General features: G+C 66.3%; 1 protein-coding gene across 2 annotated transcripts; it reads right to left on the bottom strand.

Moving 5' to 3' along the window:
• Window positions 1–5,314: 5,314 nt before the first annotated feature.
• Window positions 5,315–10,852, bottom strand: NEUROD2 (neuronal differentiation 2). 2 transcript variants are annotated; one of them, XM_062508322.1, is made up of 2 exons: window positions 10,832–10,852; window positions 5,315–6,211 (listed from the first exon to the last, which is right to left on the bottom strand). In XM_062508322.1, exon 2 carries the CDS (start codon window positions 6,113–6,115, stop codon window positions 5,315–5,317), a length of 801 nt encoding a protein of 266 aa, XP_062364306.1. In that variant the 5' UTR covers window positions 6,116–6,211; window positions 10,832–10,852. The 2 variants fall into 2 exon arrangements, with proteins under 2 accessions (XP_062364306.1, XP_062364305.1); XM_062508321.1 differs by lacking the exon at window positions 10,832–10,852 and having other exon boundaries at window positions 5,315–6,391.
• Between the last annotated feature and the right edge of the window lie 277 nt (window positions 10,853–11,129).

Here is an 11,129-nt window from a genome sequence, read left to right as displayed (position 1 = left end):
GGGAAGGGAAGGGAAGGGAAGGGAAGGGAAGGGAAGGGAAGGGAAGGGAAGGGAAGGGAAGGGAAGGGAAGGGAAGGGAAGGGAAGGGAAGGGAAGGGAAGGGAAGGGAAGGGAAGGGAAGGGGGTCGGGCTGCTGTGGGGTGCTCAGGTGGGCACCACCTGCTCTCCAGTGTTCCCAGCCAGAGCTGGCCTGGTGTCTGATGGATACAACCTCTCCCTCTGCCCCTGCGTGGTTTCTATCCGTTTTCTCCCCTTGAAACACATGAAGGGCTGAGGGGCAGATTCCCACCTTCCCACAAACCTTGGGGCTGCAGCCGCCGGGCTGCTCACAGAGCCCCGGCCCCCCCAGGTGCCCCCAGCCCTGCCCTTCCCTTGGGTACCACCTGCCCCCCAGCGCTCTCTCCTCTCCCAGCTCTGCCCATGTTCCCGTGCCCCACCGGAGTGCAGGGCACCGTCCTCACCCCTCCACCTCCCACCACTCCGGTATCTACTGTGGGGGTGGGGGAGAGGGCTCAGTGGGGCAGGGGGTAAATGGGGGGGGGGGGTGGGAAACGACTCCCACGGGGCTACGATTGGCGGGGACACGATGGGGTCAGACACAGGTGGGCACACTGCCCAGCCGGGCCAAGGCCCTCCTGGCCCCGCAGCCCTCGGGGCCGGGCCGGGGCTCCGGGCGGAGCTGCCGGCGGTGCCGCATTCCGGAGAAGCCGCCTCCGCCGGCGGCCGGTGCCAGCAGGCGCTGGCAGGTTCGGAGCTTCGCAGCGATTCCAGGCACAGATGTCCTTGTTTTAACTCCTCTGCGATGGAGCCTGGCAGACCGGGCGGGGGAGGGGGCGGCTCTGCAGCCCCCGGGGCGGCGGGGACCGTTGCCAGCCCGGTCGGCCCCGGCCGCGGCTCCGGGGACCGCCGGGACCCCCCGCTCCCCCACAGGGGACGGCATCCTGGGCTCCCCATCGCACAAAAACGGGGACAACCCCCTCCTCCTGGCCCCCCACATCCCTCCCGGTCCCCCACATCCCTCCCGACCCCCGGGCAGCCCCCGGCCCCCGGAGCGGGGCCGCCTCCGCAGCGCGGCGAGCGCCGGGCGCCGGGAGCCTCCGGTTTTTTATGGTATCTGCAATTTTGGCAGAAATCTGTCTTTAATTTAGCTGTCCATATAAAAATCCGCACTGTATAATAATGAACAGATGCCATGAAATTTAAACTGAAGCAATGACTCCTCCTCCCCCCCCCCCGGCTGGCACTCGCCGGTGGCAGCGGCGACCCGGAGCTGGCGCTCGCCTTGCGCCCCCGTCGCGCTCCGCCGGGCAGGGAGAGGGGCCGGGCCAGGGGCACCGGGGGGCACCGGGGGTGGTGTGGGGGGGATACACCCACCCTCATCTCGTTCTGCTTTGAAATAGCGGGGCTGCGTCCGGGCGAGAGGCCACCGCGAAGTCTCCTCGGTGCTGGCCGAGCTCTGCTGCCTCCGGCGCAGCCGTGCGGGGTCCCTGCAGCTCCCCAGACCCCCCCAACCCACCCGAGGTGAATTTGATTCCACTGTCACACCAGACACTTGCAGATCCCGGCGGGGTGGCGGCTCCCGACCTCCCGCTTCCCTTCCAGAGAGCCGCCGGGCATCGCGGTCACCGGCCGGAAGGGTTGGGCACCAGACCGGGCTCTGGAGCCGTGAACCGGGCCGGGCACCGGACCCTTATACCGCTGCTGTGTTTCGGAGCCGGGCACCAGGACCGGGCATCGGAACCTTGTACCGAGGCGGGGCACCGGAGCTTTACAACGAAACCGTTCACGGGGACCCTGCACCAAAATCTTCCACCGGAGCTTTGCACCGGAGCTGTCCTCCGGAGCTTTGCACCGGGGCCGTGCAGCGAGTGCGGGGCCGCATTGCGGGGTCGGGCCTTGGTGGAGCAGCCGGGAGGGTTCCCGCATCTTCGGCGGGGCCGGGCGGGCACCGGGGAAACAAAAATCCCGACAATTGAACATAAACCACAGCCCCGCCAGCGGGACCGGCAACCCCTGGCATAGCCGGCCCCGGGAGCAGATGTCGGCGGCCCCCCCGCAGCCCCCGGCCCCCGCGTCCCCCTCCTCCCCTCCGCAGGGGCATCCGCCCTTCGCCGCCGCTGCTCCGGGCCGCGGCCCCGGTGCCGCTGGTTGCGGATGGCGACAGAAGGGCCGCACATCGACAGCCTCGGCCCCACGGAGCCTCCGTCCGGCCCCATCGATTGTCCCCGGGTCCTCCCGGCTCTTTTTCCCCGGAGAAACGAGTCCCGGGAGGAGGTTCGGGCAGAGCCGTCGGAAGAGGATCCGCTGCTTTGCGGAGAGCGGCGGTTGCCGGGGCCCGAGCCGGGGGTCGGGGGCCGCTGCAGCGGCTCGTGGATCCTTGGTGGATCCGTTCCCCGGCCCGGGCCCGACTCCTCGCCGCCGGTGGCTCTGGGACGGGGCCCAGCACGTCGGGGCTGCGCTGGATCCGGCCCCAGTTTGCATTCACGGCCTGACCCTAAACCGGCTCGGTTTACCTTCAAAAGCCGCGGGGCTGCGGGGCGCGGGCACCGGACACCTCTCCGGGGTCGAAACCGGTGGCTCCGTCCCCGCAGCCCCTGTGCGGCCCCGGCGCACGATAATCCCTCTGTGAACCGGCGGTGACCGGGAGCCCAGTGCCCGACCCTGCCCGGTGCCGGCGGCCGTCGGGTGGCGATGAGCCCCGGCGGTGCGGACGGGAAATAAACCCACGGCCGTTCAGCACCGGCACAGCGGACAGCTCCACTCCGGGCACCGGCACCGCACCGCGCTGCCAGGGCTCCACCGAGCACCGGGCAGCGGAACGGGCACTGGCACCGGCTACCGAGAGCGGCAGCGAACACCGGGTACCAGCACAGCATCGCGGTCCCCATGGGCACCGGCTCCCTGAACCGGCGCGGGAGCTTGCGGGGCTCCAGCGGGCGCCAGTGCAGGGAACCGGCACAAGCACCGCCGCTGGCACCGGCGCTGGCACCGGGCACCGAGCCGAGGCTCCATGGGGAAGCAGCACCGGCGCCCGGCACCAGCCCCGGGCACCGCGCCGGGAGCAGACCGGCTTCCCGGGGCCGCCGCCGAGGAAGGCGGCCTTGGCCACCGCCACCGCGCACCCTTCCCGGGGCCACCGGCACCGCGGCCCGGTGCCAGCCCCGGGCACCAAGCTCCGAGCTCCCGCTCCCAGGGGACCGCCGCGGTGTCACCGCCGGTGGACCGAGCCGGACCGCTGCTCCGGATCCCGGTGCCTTTATTGGTGAGGGGGGGACACCGCCTCCCCGGTCCCGGGGGGGACACCCGTGGGGCACAGCCCCGTTAAATCAGCGCCGCCACCCCGCGGGCCGCGCATTCGGGCGGCTGGAGCGGCGGTGGCACCGCCGGGGCGCGGGCGGAGGGTGGTCGGCCCGGTGCCCCCCGGTGCCCCCGGGGCGGAAGGAAAGCGGCGAAGGCGGCGGAGTCAACATTGAATATTTATTAATCGCCGTCGAAAGACGCTCGGTAATTACAGCCTCGCCGCGATCGCACCGGCGGCGGCTCGTCACGGCCGACGAGTCCTGGCGGGGCCGGGACCGGGCGACGAGCGTCCAGCGGGGCCGGGGGGGGGCGGCCCCGGGAGGGAGGGGAGGGGGCCGGTGCATGCAGTACGGCCGGGCCCCCCGGCCCCGCGCCCCGCGCTCCAGCGCCGCCGAGCAGTGTCCGGGTGGCGTGGATGGGGACCGGGAACCGGGACCGGGGAGCGGGAGCGGCGCCCGGCGCGGGGGGGTCTTGCATATCGTTGACCATAAATATTTATTAATCGAAATGAAACGGAACGGAAACACGAAAGCACTTCTGGTGTCGGGCAGCGGGTCCCCTTTGCTACAACGGTTTGTGGGTTTTGTTTCTTTTCCCTTTTTTTTTTTCCCGTTTTAGTTTTTTTCCCCAAAACTTTTTTCTTTTCTTTTTTTCCCCCCTTTTTTCTTTTTTTTTTCCTTTTTTTTTTTTTTTTTTTTTCGTTTTCAAAACATTTCTCAGAAATCCTTCTCCTCTCCTCCTCCCTGGTCTCTAAAAATGCTGGTTTCTCGAAGGTGGTGCGGGCAGGTTCCGACAAAATAAAAAAAAAAATCCCCAAAAAAACAAAGAAAACCCAACCAAAAAAAAAAAATAAAAAAAGCATTATCGGCTTCCCGGCGTCTCCCGGCTGAAGGAATGCGGCAAACCCGGACGGAGACCCCCGGGCCGGGCGCCGCGGGGGGGGCGCAGCCCCGCCAGCCCCCCCGGAGCCCCGCTTGCATAGCTGCGGGCTGCGCTTCCCGGCTCCGCCAGCTCGGGAAAATCGGGGCGGCTCCGCTGGGGGGGAAGGAGGGGGGGTATTTTTTTTTTTTAATTATTATCATTATTTTTTTCTTTTTTTTCTTTTTTTTTTTTTTCCGTTTCAAGTTTTTAAAACAGGTAAAAAACGTCCTGACACACACGCTGCGAGGAGCTCCCGGGGCGGGGAGCGGGGCCGGGGGCCCCCCAAAGCAAAGTGCATCTCGGAGCGTCCGCCGGGCCGGGCCTCTTGCATAGATAGAAATTGGGGTTCGTTCCTCCCTGCGCCTCTTTATTGCTTCGGAAAGTTTTGCTCCGCGCCGCAGCGCGGGCTCCTCTCGCTCCCACGGGCCGGGGCAGCGGGTGTCCAATGCCGGGGGGGTCCGGGGGGTTCGGGATCAGGGCTGGGGAGAGGAGAAACGGCCCAAAATAGGGGTTGGGAGGGGGGAAAAATTTTTTAAAAATAAATATATAAAATTGAATTAAAACGAATTAAAAATGAAACGAAACGGCTCGACCCAGAGGGTCGTGCTGGGTACCGGGGGGGGCTCCGGTAGGCTGGATGGGGGGATCAGCCCGTGCGGGGCTTCTCCCCCTGGAAAATAGTAATAATAATAATAATAATAATAATAATAATAATAATAATAATAATAATAATAGCTGTAATAGTCATTATAATAATAGTGACGATAACATCGATCATAATAAAAAACCTAAATAAATTACATTAAATAATCAAGAAAGAACAATAAATAATGAAAATTTTTAAATAACGAAATCGACAATAATAAAAAAATTAAGGAAAAGGGAAAATCCTCCCAAAAAAGCACTTTGTCCCCACGGGGCGCGGGGACCCGCCGCCGGGGCCGGGTCCCCATATTGCACCAAAGCCCACGGCGGAGCCCCGGGGGCCGGTCCGCGGGGCCGCCGCGGGTGGGGGGGGGGTGGGGGGGTGTGAGGGGGAGTCTCCCCTCCCTCCCCGCCAGCTCGGCGATGGGGAGGGGTGCCGGGGAGGGGGTCAGTTGTGGAAGAAGGCGTTGAGCTCCTCGTACATGGGGCCCCGCTCGTGCGGGAGGTGCATGTCGTAGGGGAAGATGTTCTCGGAGTGGACCCCCCCGCGCATCCCCGCCGACCCGAAGACCAGGTTGTGGGCGGCGGGGCGGGAGCCGGGCAGCGCCGAGTAGTGCATAGAGTAGTGGTAGCTTTTCTCGTGGTCGGGGGATGAAGAGTCCTGCTTGAGGGAGAAGTTGCCGTTGATGCAGAGCGGGGGGCTGAGCCCCCCGTCGTACTCCGAGCTGTTGTAGTCGGGGGAGGTGTTGCCGTAGAGGCTCTCGTAGGCGGAGGCGCAGTAGCCGTGTGTCCTCAGCCCGTGCGGCCCGGGACCGGCGGCGGGCGGGCAGGGCGCCGCGGCCAGCCGCGAGCAAGGGTAAGGGTAGGGGTGCACGGCGAAGGAGGCGGCGTTGGGGCCGTGGAACCGACCCCCCTCCTGCCCCTGCTCCGTCAGGAAGTTGCGGGAGTTGAGTTGGAGGCAGCCGGCCACCAGGTTGGTGGTGGGCTGGGACAGCCCCTTGCACAGAGTCTGCACGTAGGAGACCAGGTCGGGCCGCTTGCCCGAGCGCAGGATCTCGGAGAGAGCCCAGATGTAGTTCTTGGCTAAGCGGAGGGTCTCGATTTTGGAGAGTTTTTGGGTTTTGGAGTAGCAGGGAACCACCTTGCGCAGGTTGTCCAGGGCAGCGTTCAGGTCGTGCATCCGGTTCCTCTCCCGGGCGTTCGCTTTCTGCCGCCGCAGCTTGGACCGCTCCAGCCGCGCCTTCGTCATCTTCCTCTTCTTGGGGCCGCGCTTCTTGGGCCGCTCGCCCTCCGCCTCCTCCAGGCCTTCCTCCTCCTCCTCCTCCTCCTCCTCGTCCCCTCCTAGCTCCCCTTCCTCTTTGCTCTCTCCCAGCGAACCCTCGGGCGGCTCCTCGGGGAGGGCGCAGCCCTTCCCCGCCCGCTCCTCCTTCTCGCTCCGTGCATCCTCCTCGCACTCCTCGGCCCAACCGGGGAATTTCGGGACTTCGGGGACCAGGCTGGGCTCGCTGAAAAGTCGCGTCAACATGGTGGCTGCAGCGGGGGGCAAAGAGCCAGGCGTTACCGGCGGCCCCGCCGCCCGCCCCCCCTCCCCACCCCGCTCCCACCCGCCGGGACCGGCGAAAACGAATTGGGCGAGGGGCCGCCCGCCGCTGCCCCCCGCCCCGGCTGCCCGACCCCGGGACCACCGGGGCTTTCTCGGGGTGCGGCGATTCCGCCCCAGCCCGACACCCCCCACCAGCCCCACCGCCGGGATCCCCGCGGCCGCCGCCCGCGCCCTTCTCCCGCTCCTCTGCACCACCCCCCGCGCCCCCCCAGCTCCCGGCCCGCACGATGCCCCCACCCACGGTGCCCCGAGGGCCGGGCCCGGTGTCGCCGGTCCCTCTTTGACGCCTCCAACTTTTCCCCGCCGCGGGCACGGAGCGGCCCCTGCTGCCGTTTCGCCACCGCCTTCCCGGGGCCGGGAGGGTCGAGGCGAGACCGTCTCCCTCCCTGCATACCCAGGTACACCCCCGTACCCCCTCCGGCCCGGTTAGCCGCACCCGGATTCCCCTCCCCACCCCGGGGCTCCCCGCGGCCGCCGGAGCGCGGCCCGTAAAATGCGGCGGCACCAACCGGGGGGCGGCGGGGGGCGGCGGGGGGCGGCGGGGGACGGCCGGGGCCCCCCCGGGGGGGCGCGGGGGCCGCGGGCGGCGGCGCTGCCGGGGGCGCCCCCGGGGCCGGGCGGCGCGGCGGGGCCGGGGCGGGGGGCACCGCCCGGGGAGAGGGTCGGGGGCGCCGCGGGCGAGCGGGGGGGCGGCTCCGCCAGGTCGGGCCCCCCAGGGGCGGCGGCGCGGCGGCTCCGCGCTGATTTCGTTGATGCCGCTCGGCCGCCGCTGCCCACTCCGTCCCACCGGGACCGCGGCGCCCCGGGCGTGCCCAGGTTGAGGGGGGGGGGGACCGGGGGCGGCGAAACCCCAACAACCCCCCCTTGGGGGGAGGGGGGGCTTCCGCGGGGGGAGAAGACCCCATCAGCGGGGCCCGCAGGGAGTGGGAGAACCGAGGGCCGGGGGATAACGAAAGATGAGGGGAAAAAAGGGCGAGACGTGGCGGAGAAACAAAATCAACATGGAAGTTGCCTTTTCTCCATTCAAGTTTCCTCCGTTGCCCTCCCAACCCTCCACTTCTTACATAACTCACCTTCGGGCGGACCGCAGGAATTCTTATTTCATTGTTCCCAGCATCTTCTGGGAGCGGGACGCGGCTCCTTGAGGTGCTCCAGCCTCCTGCAGTCCTCTATCCAAAAGGAGGCGAGAGTGGCATCTCTACCCAGCAAAGGGGGTACCAGCTCTGCTGCCAGTGCCATATGGTTGGCACGTCATGCGCGAGAGCTATCACATGAGAGCTAATGATTGACATGCGCTTGCATTCAGGGAGATTTGTCTCTCTGGGGAAGGAGGACTCGCCATCTGTCACTCTGTACTCTAAAAAAAAAAAAAAAAAAAAAAAAAAAAGAAAAAGAAAAAAAAAAACCTCTTCCAAATCTCCAGCTCTGCCTACACGCTGCAAAATGGGACCCGGGCGAGATGCAGGCGATGGCGGGGCCGGGAGGAACAATGGAGCCAGCGGGAAAACCGGGCATCCCGGCTGGGCCAAGCATGGCAGGGACACAGGCAGGCGCTGGGGTGAGGGGGGAGATGCCACGGGGACCCTCGCTGGGAGCTGGCATCTGCTGCTCGCCGCAAAATGCCGCGGCGGCTCGCCCAGGTCCGTCCCCACCCTCAGTCAGCAGCCGAGCGGTGATGGCCGCGGTGGCGAGGGCCTGGCACGGGCTGGGGGCTGTAGCCGGGCACGGCAGAGGTGGTGGCAGTGCCCAGTTTGGCCACACCGGTGCTGGCAAAGGGCTGCAGGTGTGGCATGGGCAGGGCTGGTGGCTGCAGGGCCGTGTGTCCCCATGCAGGTGGCACACGGAAAAGCTGGCACCCCCATGACCACACAGCCACACCAAGGTCCCTTCACTCCATGGCTGTGCCCATGGTGCCTTTGACACTCCCTGTGCACACACACACACCGACACACACCCCCTTGCACATTCACACCCTCCCCGATGTGCACGGGGGCTGACCCTCCATGGATGCTGGTCCCACGGTGGTGGTGGATGAGGCCCAGCAACCAACAAGGCCTTTGTCTTTTGGACAACTCCTCACTGCCCTGTCACCCTCTGGCCCCAAAATCTGTCCCCACCACAGTGTCTGTGCACCCAAAAATCACCTCTGCCCTTTTGGCGGGCAGCAACTGGGCCATTGAATCTAAATGGGCACACAGTGTCCCCAGAAGCCACTTCCCATCACTTGGTACCCCGGTCCTGGCTGCATCCTTTGAGGCCCTGAATCTCCTCTGTCCTCACAAACCTGGGGGTCAGGACTTGCCTGGCTTGAGGGATGAGGGCAGGGGCTAGGCGCCACACACCAGCATGTGTCAGCCATACATGTGAGGTGAGGGTGGCATGGCCATGACGTGGACACGATGACAGTGCTGGCTGTGGCTGTGCCCACACACAAAGGGCTGGCCGTGCCCGGCTACAAGGGCTTTGCCAGGGCCATCAGCGGTGCCCATTCCCCCGGTGCAGGTGCCGGGGCTAGCACGTGACAGAGGGGCTCCACCGGTGGCGAGTGTCCCCCCGGCATGAACCCTCTGACTGTCACTCACTCTGCGGCTGAGCAGATGGCACCTGGGCTGGAGCTGGCCCGCAGGGAGGCAGGGCCCACCCCGGCCCTGCCAGTGCCGGTGCCACGCTGGGCACCGATTCCCGGGCATCCTCCTGGCACAACGCAGCACCGTTCATCTCCCTCTGCTGCTGCCATCTTCGTTTCGCCGGTGGGCGCCCTGCTGGGATCACCGTGCACCAGGAGCCCACCCTCCTCACCTGTGCCTGTGGCACATCACAGCCAGCTCTGGGTAAGTCCTCACTCCCCTGCCATCGCTCCCCAGGCCTGGGGACTCTCAGCCCTTGGAGTGGCCACACCCCGGTGTCAGGGCACTGAAGCCATCAGTGCCCCAGTTCCTGGCACCAGACCTACAGCCCATGGGGGACCGATGGGGGCCCTGATTCTTCCTGAGGCCGAGGAAACGTCACAGTGTGAGTGGCCGAGGTGGCCCGTGTGGGGACAAGGATGGGGACGGGGATGAGCCACAAGCCCCTGGCCCAATGTACCCATTACAGCCTAATTAGCAGCCGATGAGCGTGAGGGTGCGCGCCCGCGTGAGCCTCATCAGCATGCGCAGTGCTTGGAGGGAGAAGAAAGTGGAGACATGAAACGGGGAGAGGAGATGAAAGGGGAGCAGGGAGATGAAAACCCAAACCGCTGCCTCGTGGCCGGGCGGTGCCAACGGCCCTCGGCTGGACTGTGCCTGGACATGGCCCACAGAGAGGGCAGGAGTGGCACCCCAGTGTTGTCCCTGTGCTGTCCCTTCCACCATGGCCGGTGATGGCACAGGGCAGAGCGGGGCAGGGGCAGACCTATCCTGGTCCTTGGGTGACTTTGGGAAGGGGCTTCTTCCAGGGAGATGAGCAGGGACCTGGCTCCACAGTTCAGGGGCTGGATGAACAGGATTCATCCCATGGGAATCAGGGCTGTCCCGTGCAGCAGCGGCAGGTGAGGTTGAGGTGAACACAGGACCAGGTACAGTTTGGGGAGCCGGGTGGGAGCAGGGGCAGAGCTGGGTGCTGTCTTCTTGCATCTGGGCGCTGGGGAAGATGGCCCAGCCAGCCCAGAACTCTGCTCCCCATCCCACTGATGATCCTCGTCTGCAGGGACCAACGATCCCAGCACTGCCACCTCTGGTCCCTGGCAACCACCATTATGTCTCTGGTGGCCTCAGTGCCAGGCAGGCACAGTGAGGAGTTTGGCTGAGGCATGAAGATCTTTCCTCCTCCAAAATCCATCCTCCACGTCCCTTCCCTCCCTCCAGCAGGGAGGCGATGGGTGCAGACGGGGACCCTGCCTGCGGCAGCGATGGCTCCATCCCCGAGGTGCGTGCCACGGGGAGGGACACGGTGAGGGCACAGGTCGGCACTGGCAGAGCCGGCAGTGGGAGCGGGGTGCTGGGTGGTGCCGGGACGCGGCTGGGAGCCAGCTGGGCCCGTGGCGGCTCCAGGGGCCCCGCGTGGGGCGAGTTTGCCGGGGCTCAGCCGGTAGCCACAGCCCCAGCGTGAGGCCAGGCCATGCTGCCCCTCCCCGGTGTGGCACGGGGGTCATTCCAGCTGGCTCCTATCGCCGGTGGGGTCCCTGCTGCCCCTCAGCGAAGCCGATCCACGCGGGGCCCGAGCGATGGATCCGGCTCCGGCATCTCCCCGCGAGCGGTGGCGGGGGGAGGCGGGGGCCGCTGCCAGATGGAGCCGGCTCTGCACTGCAATATTTCTGGGAGGTGAAGGCTGGGGAGAGATGGATGCGCTAACGTGCGGTGGAGCCACCGCCGGGAATGTCACTGAGGGGAGGAGAGCGGCGGGAGCAGGAGCTGAGCCCATCCCTGTCCCCATCCCTGTCCCTGTCCTTGTCCCCGCTGCCTTCCGGCCGGGTTGCTGGAGCAGCTCCACCCTCGTAGGAGCCATCCCTGGCCTTCTTGCAGTCATCGGGTGAGCTGCGGGTGGGGGTTTCTGGGGGATGGGGAGGGGTGAGTGGCATCCTGCCTGTCCCCATGTCCTTAAAATTCCCTGCAGTGGTGGCTGCAGGGTCATGGGTGGAGAGCCTGGGAGGAGGAAGCTGATGGAGGAGGGAAACTGAGGG

The sequence above is a fragment of the Cinclus cinclus genome, chromosome 24, assembly GCF_963662255.1.
Source record: "Cinclus cinclus chromosome 24, bCinCin1.1, whole genome shotgun sequence".
NCBI lineage: Eukaryota > Metazoa > Chordata > Aves > Passeriformes > Cinclidae > Cinclus > Cinclus cinclus.
The sequence above is the reverse complement of the archived record's forward strand: the minus strand, read 5'-3'. Positions and strand labels throughout refer to the sequence as shown.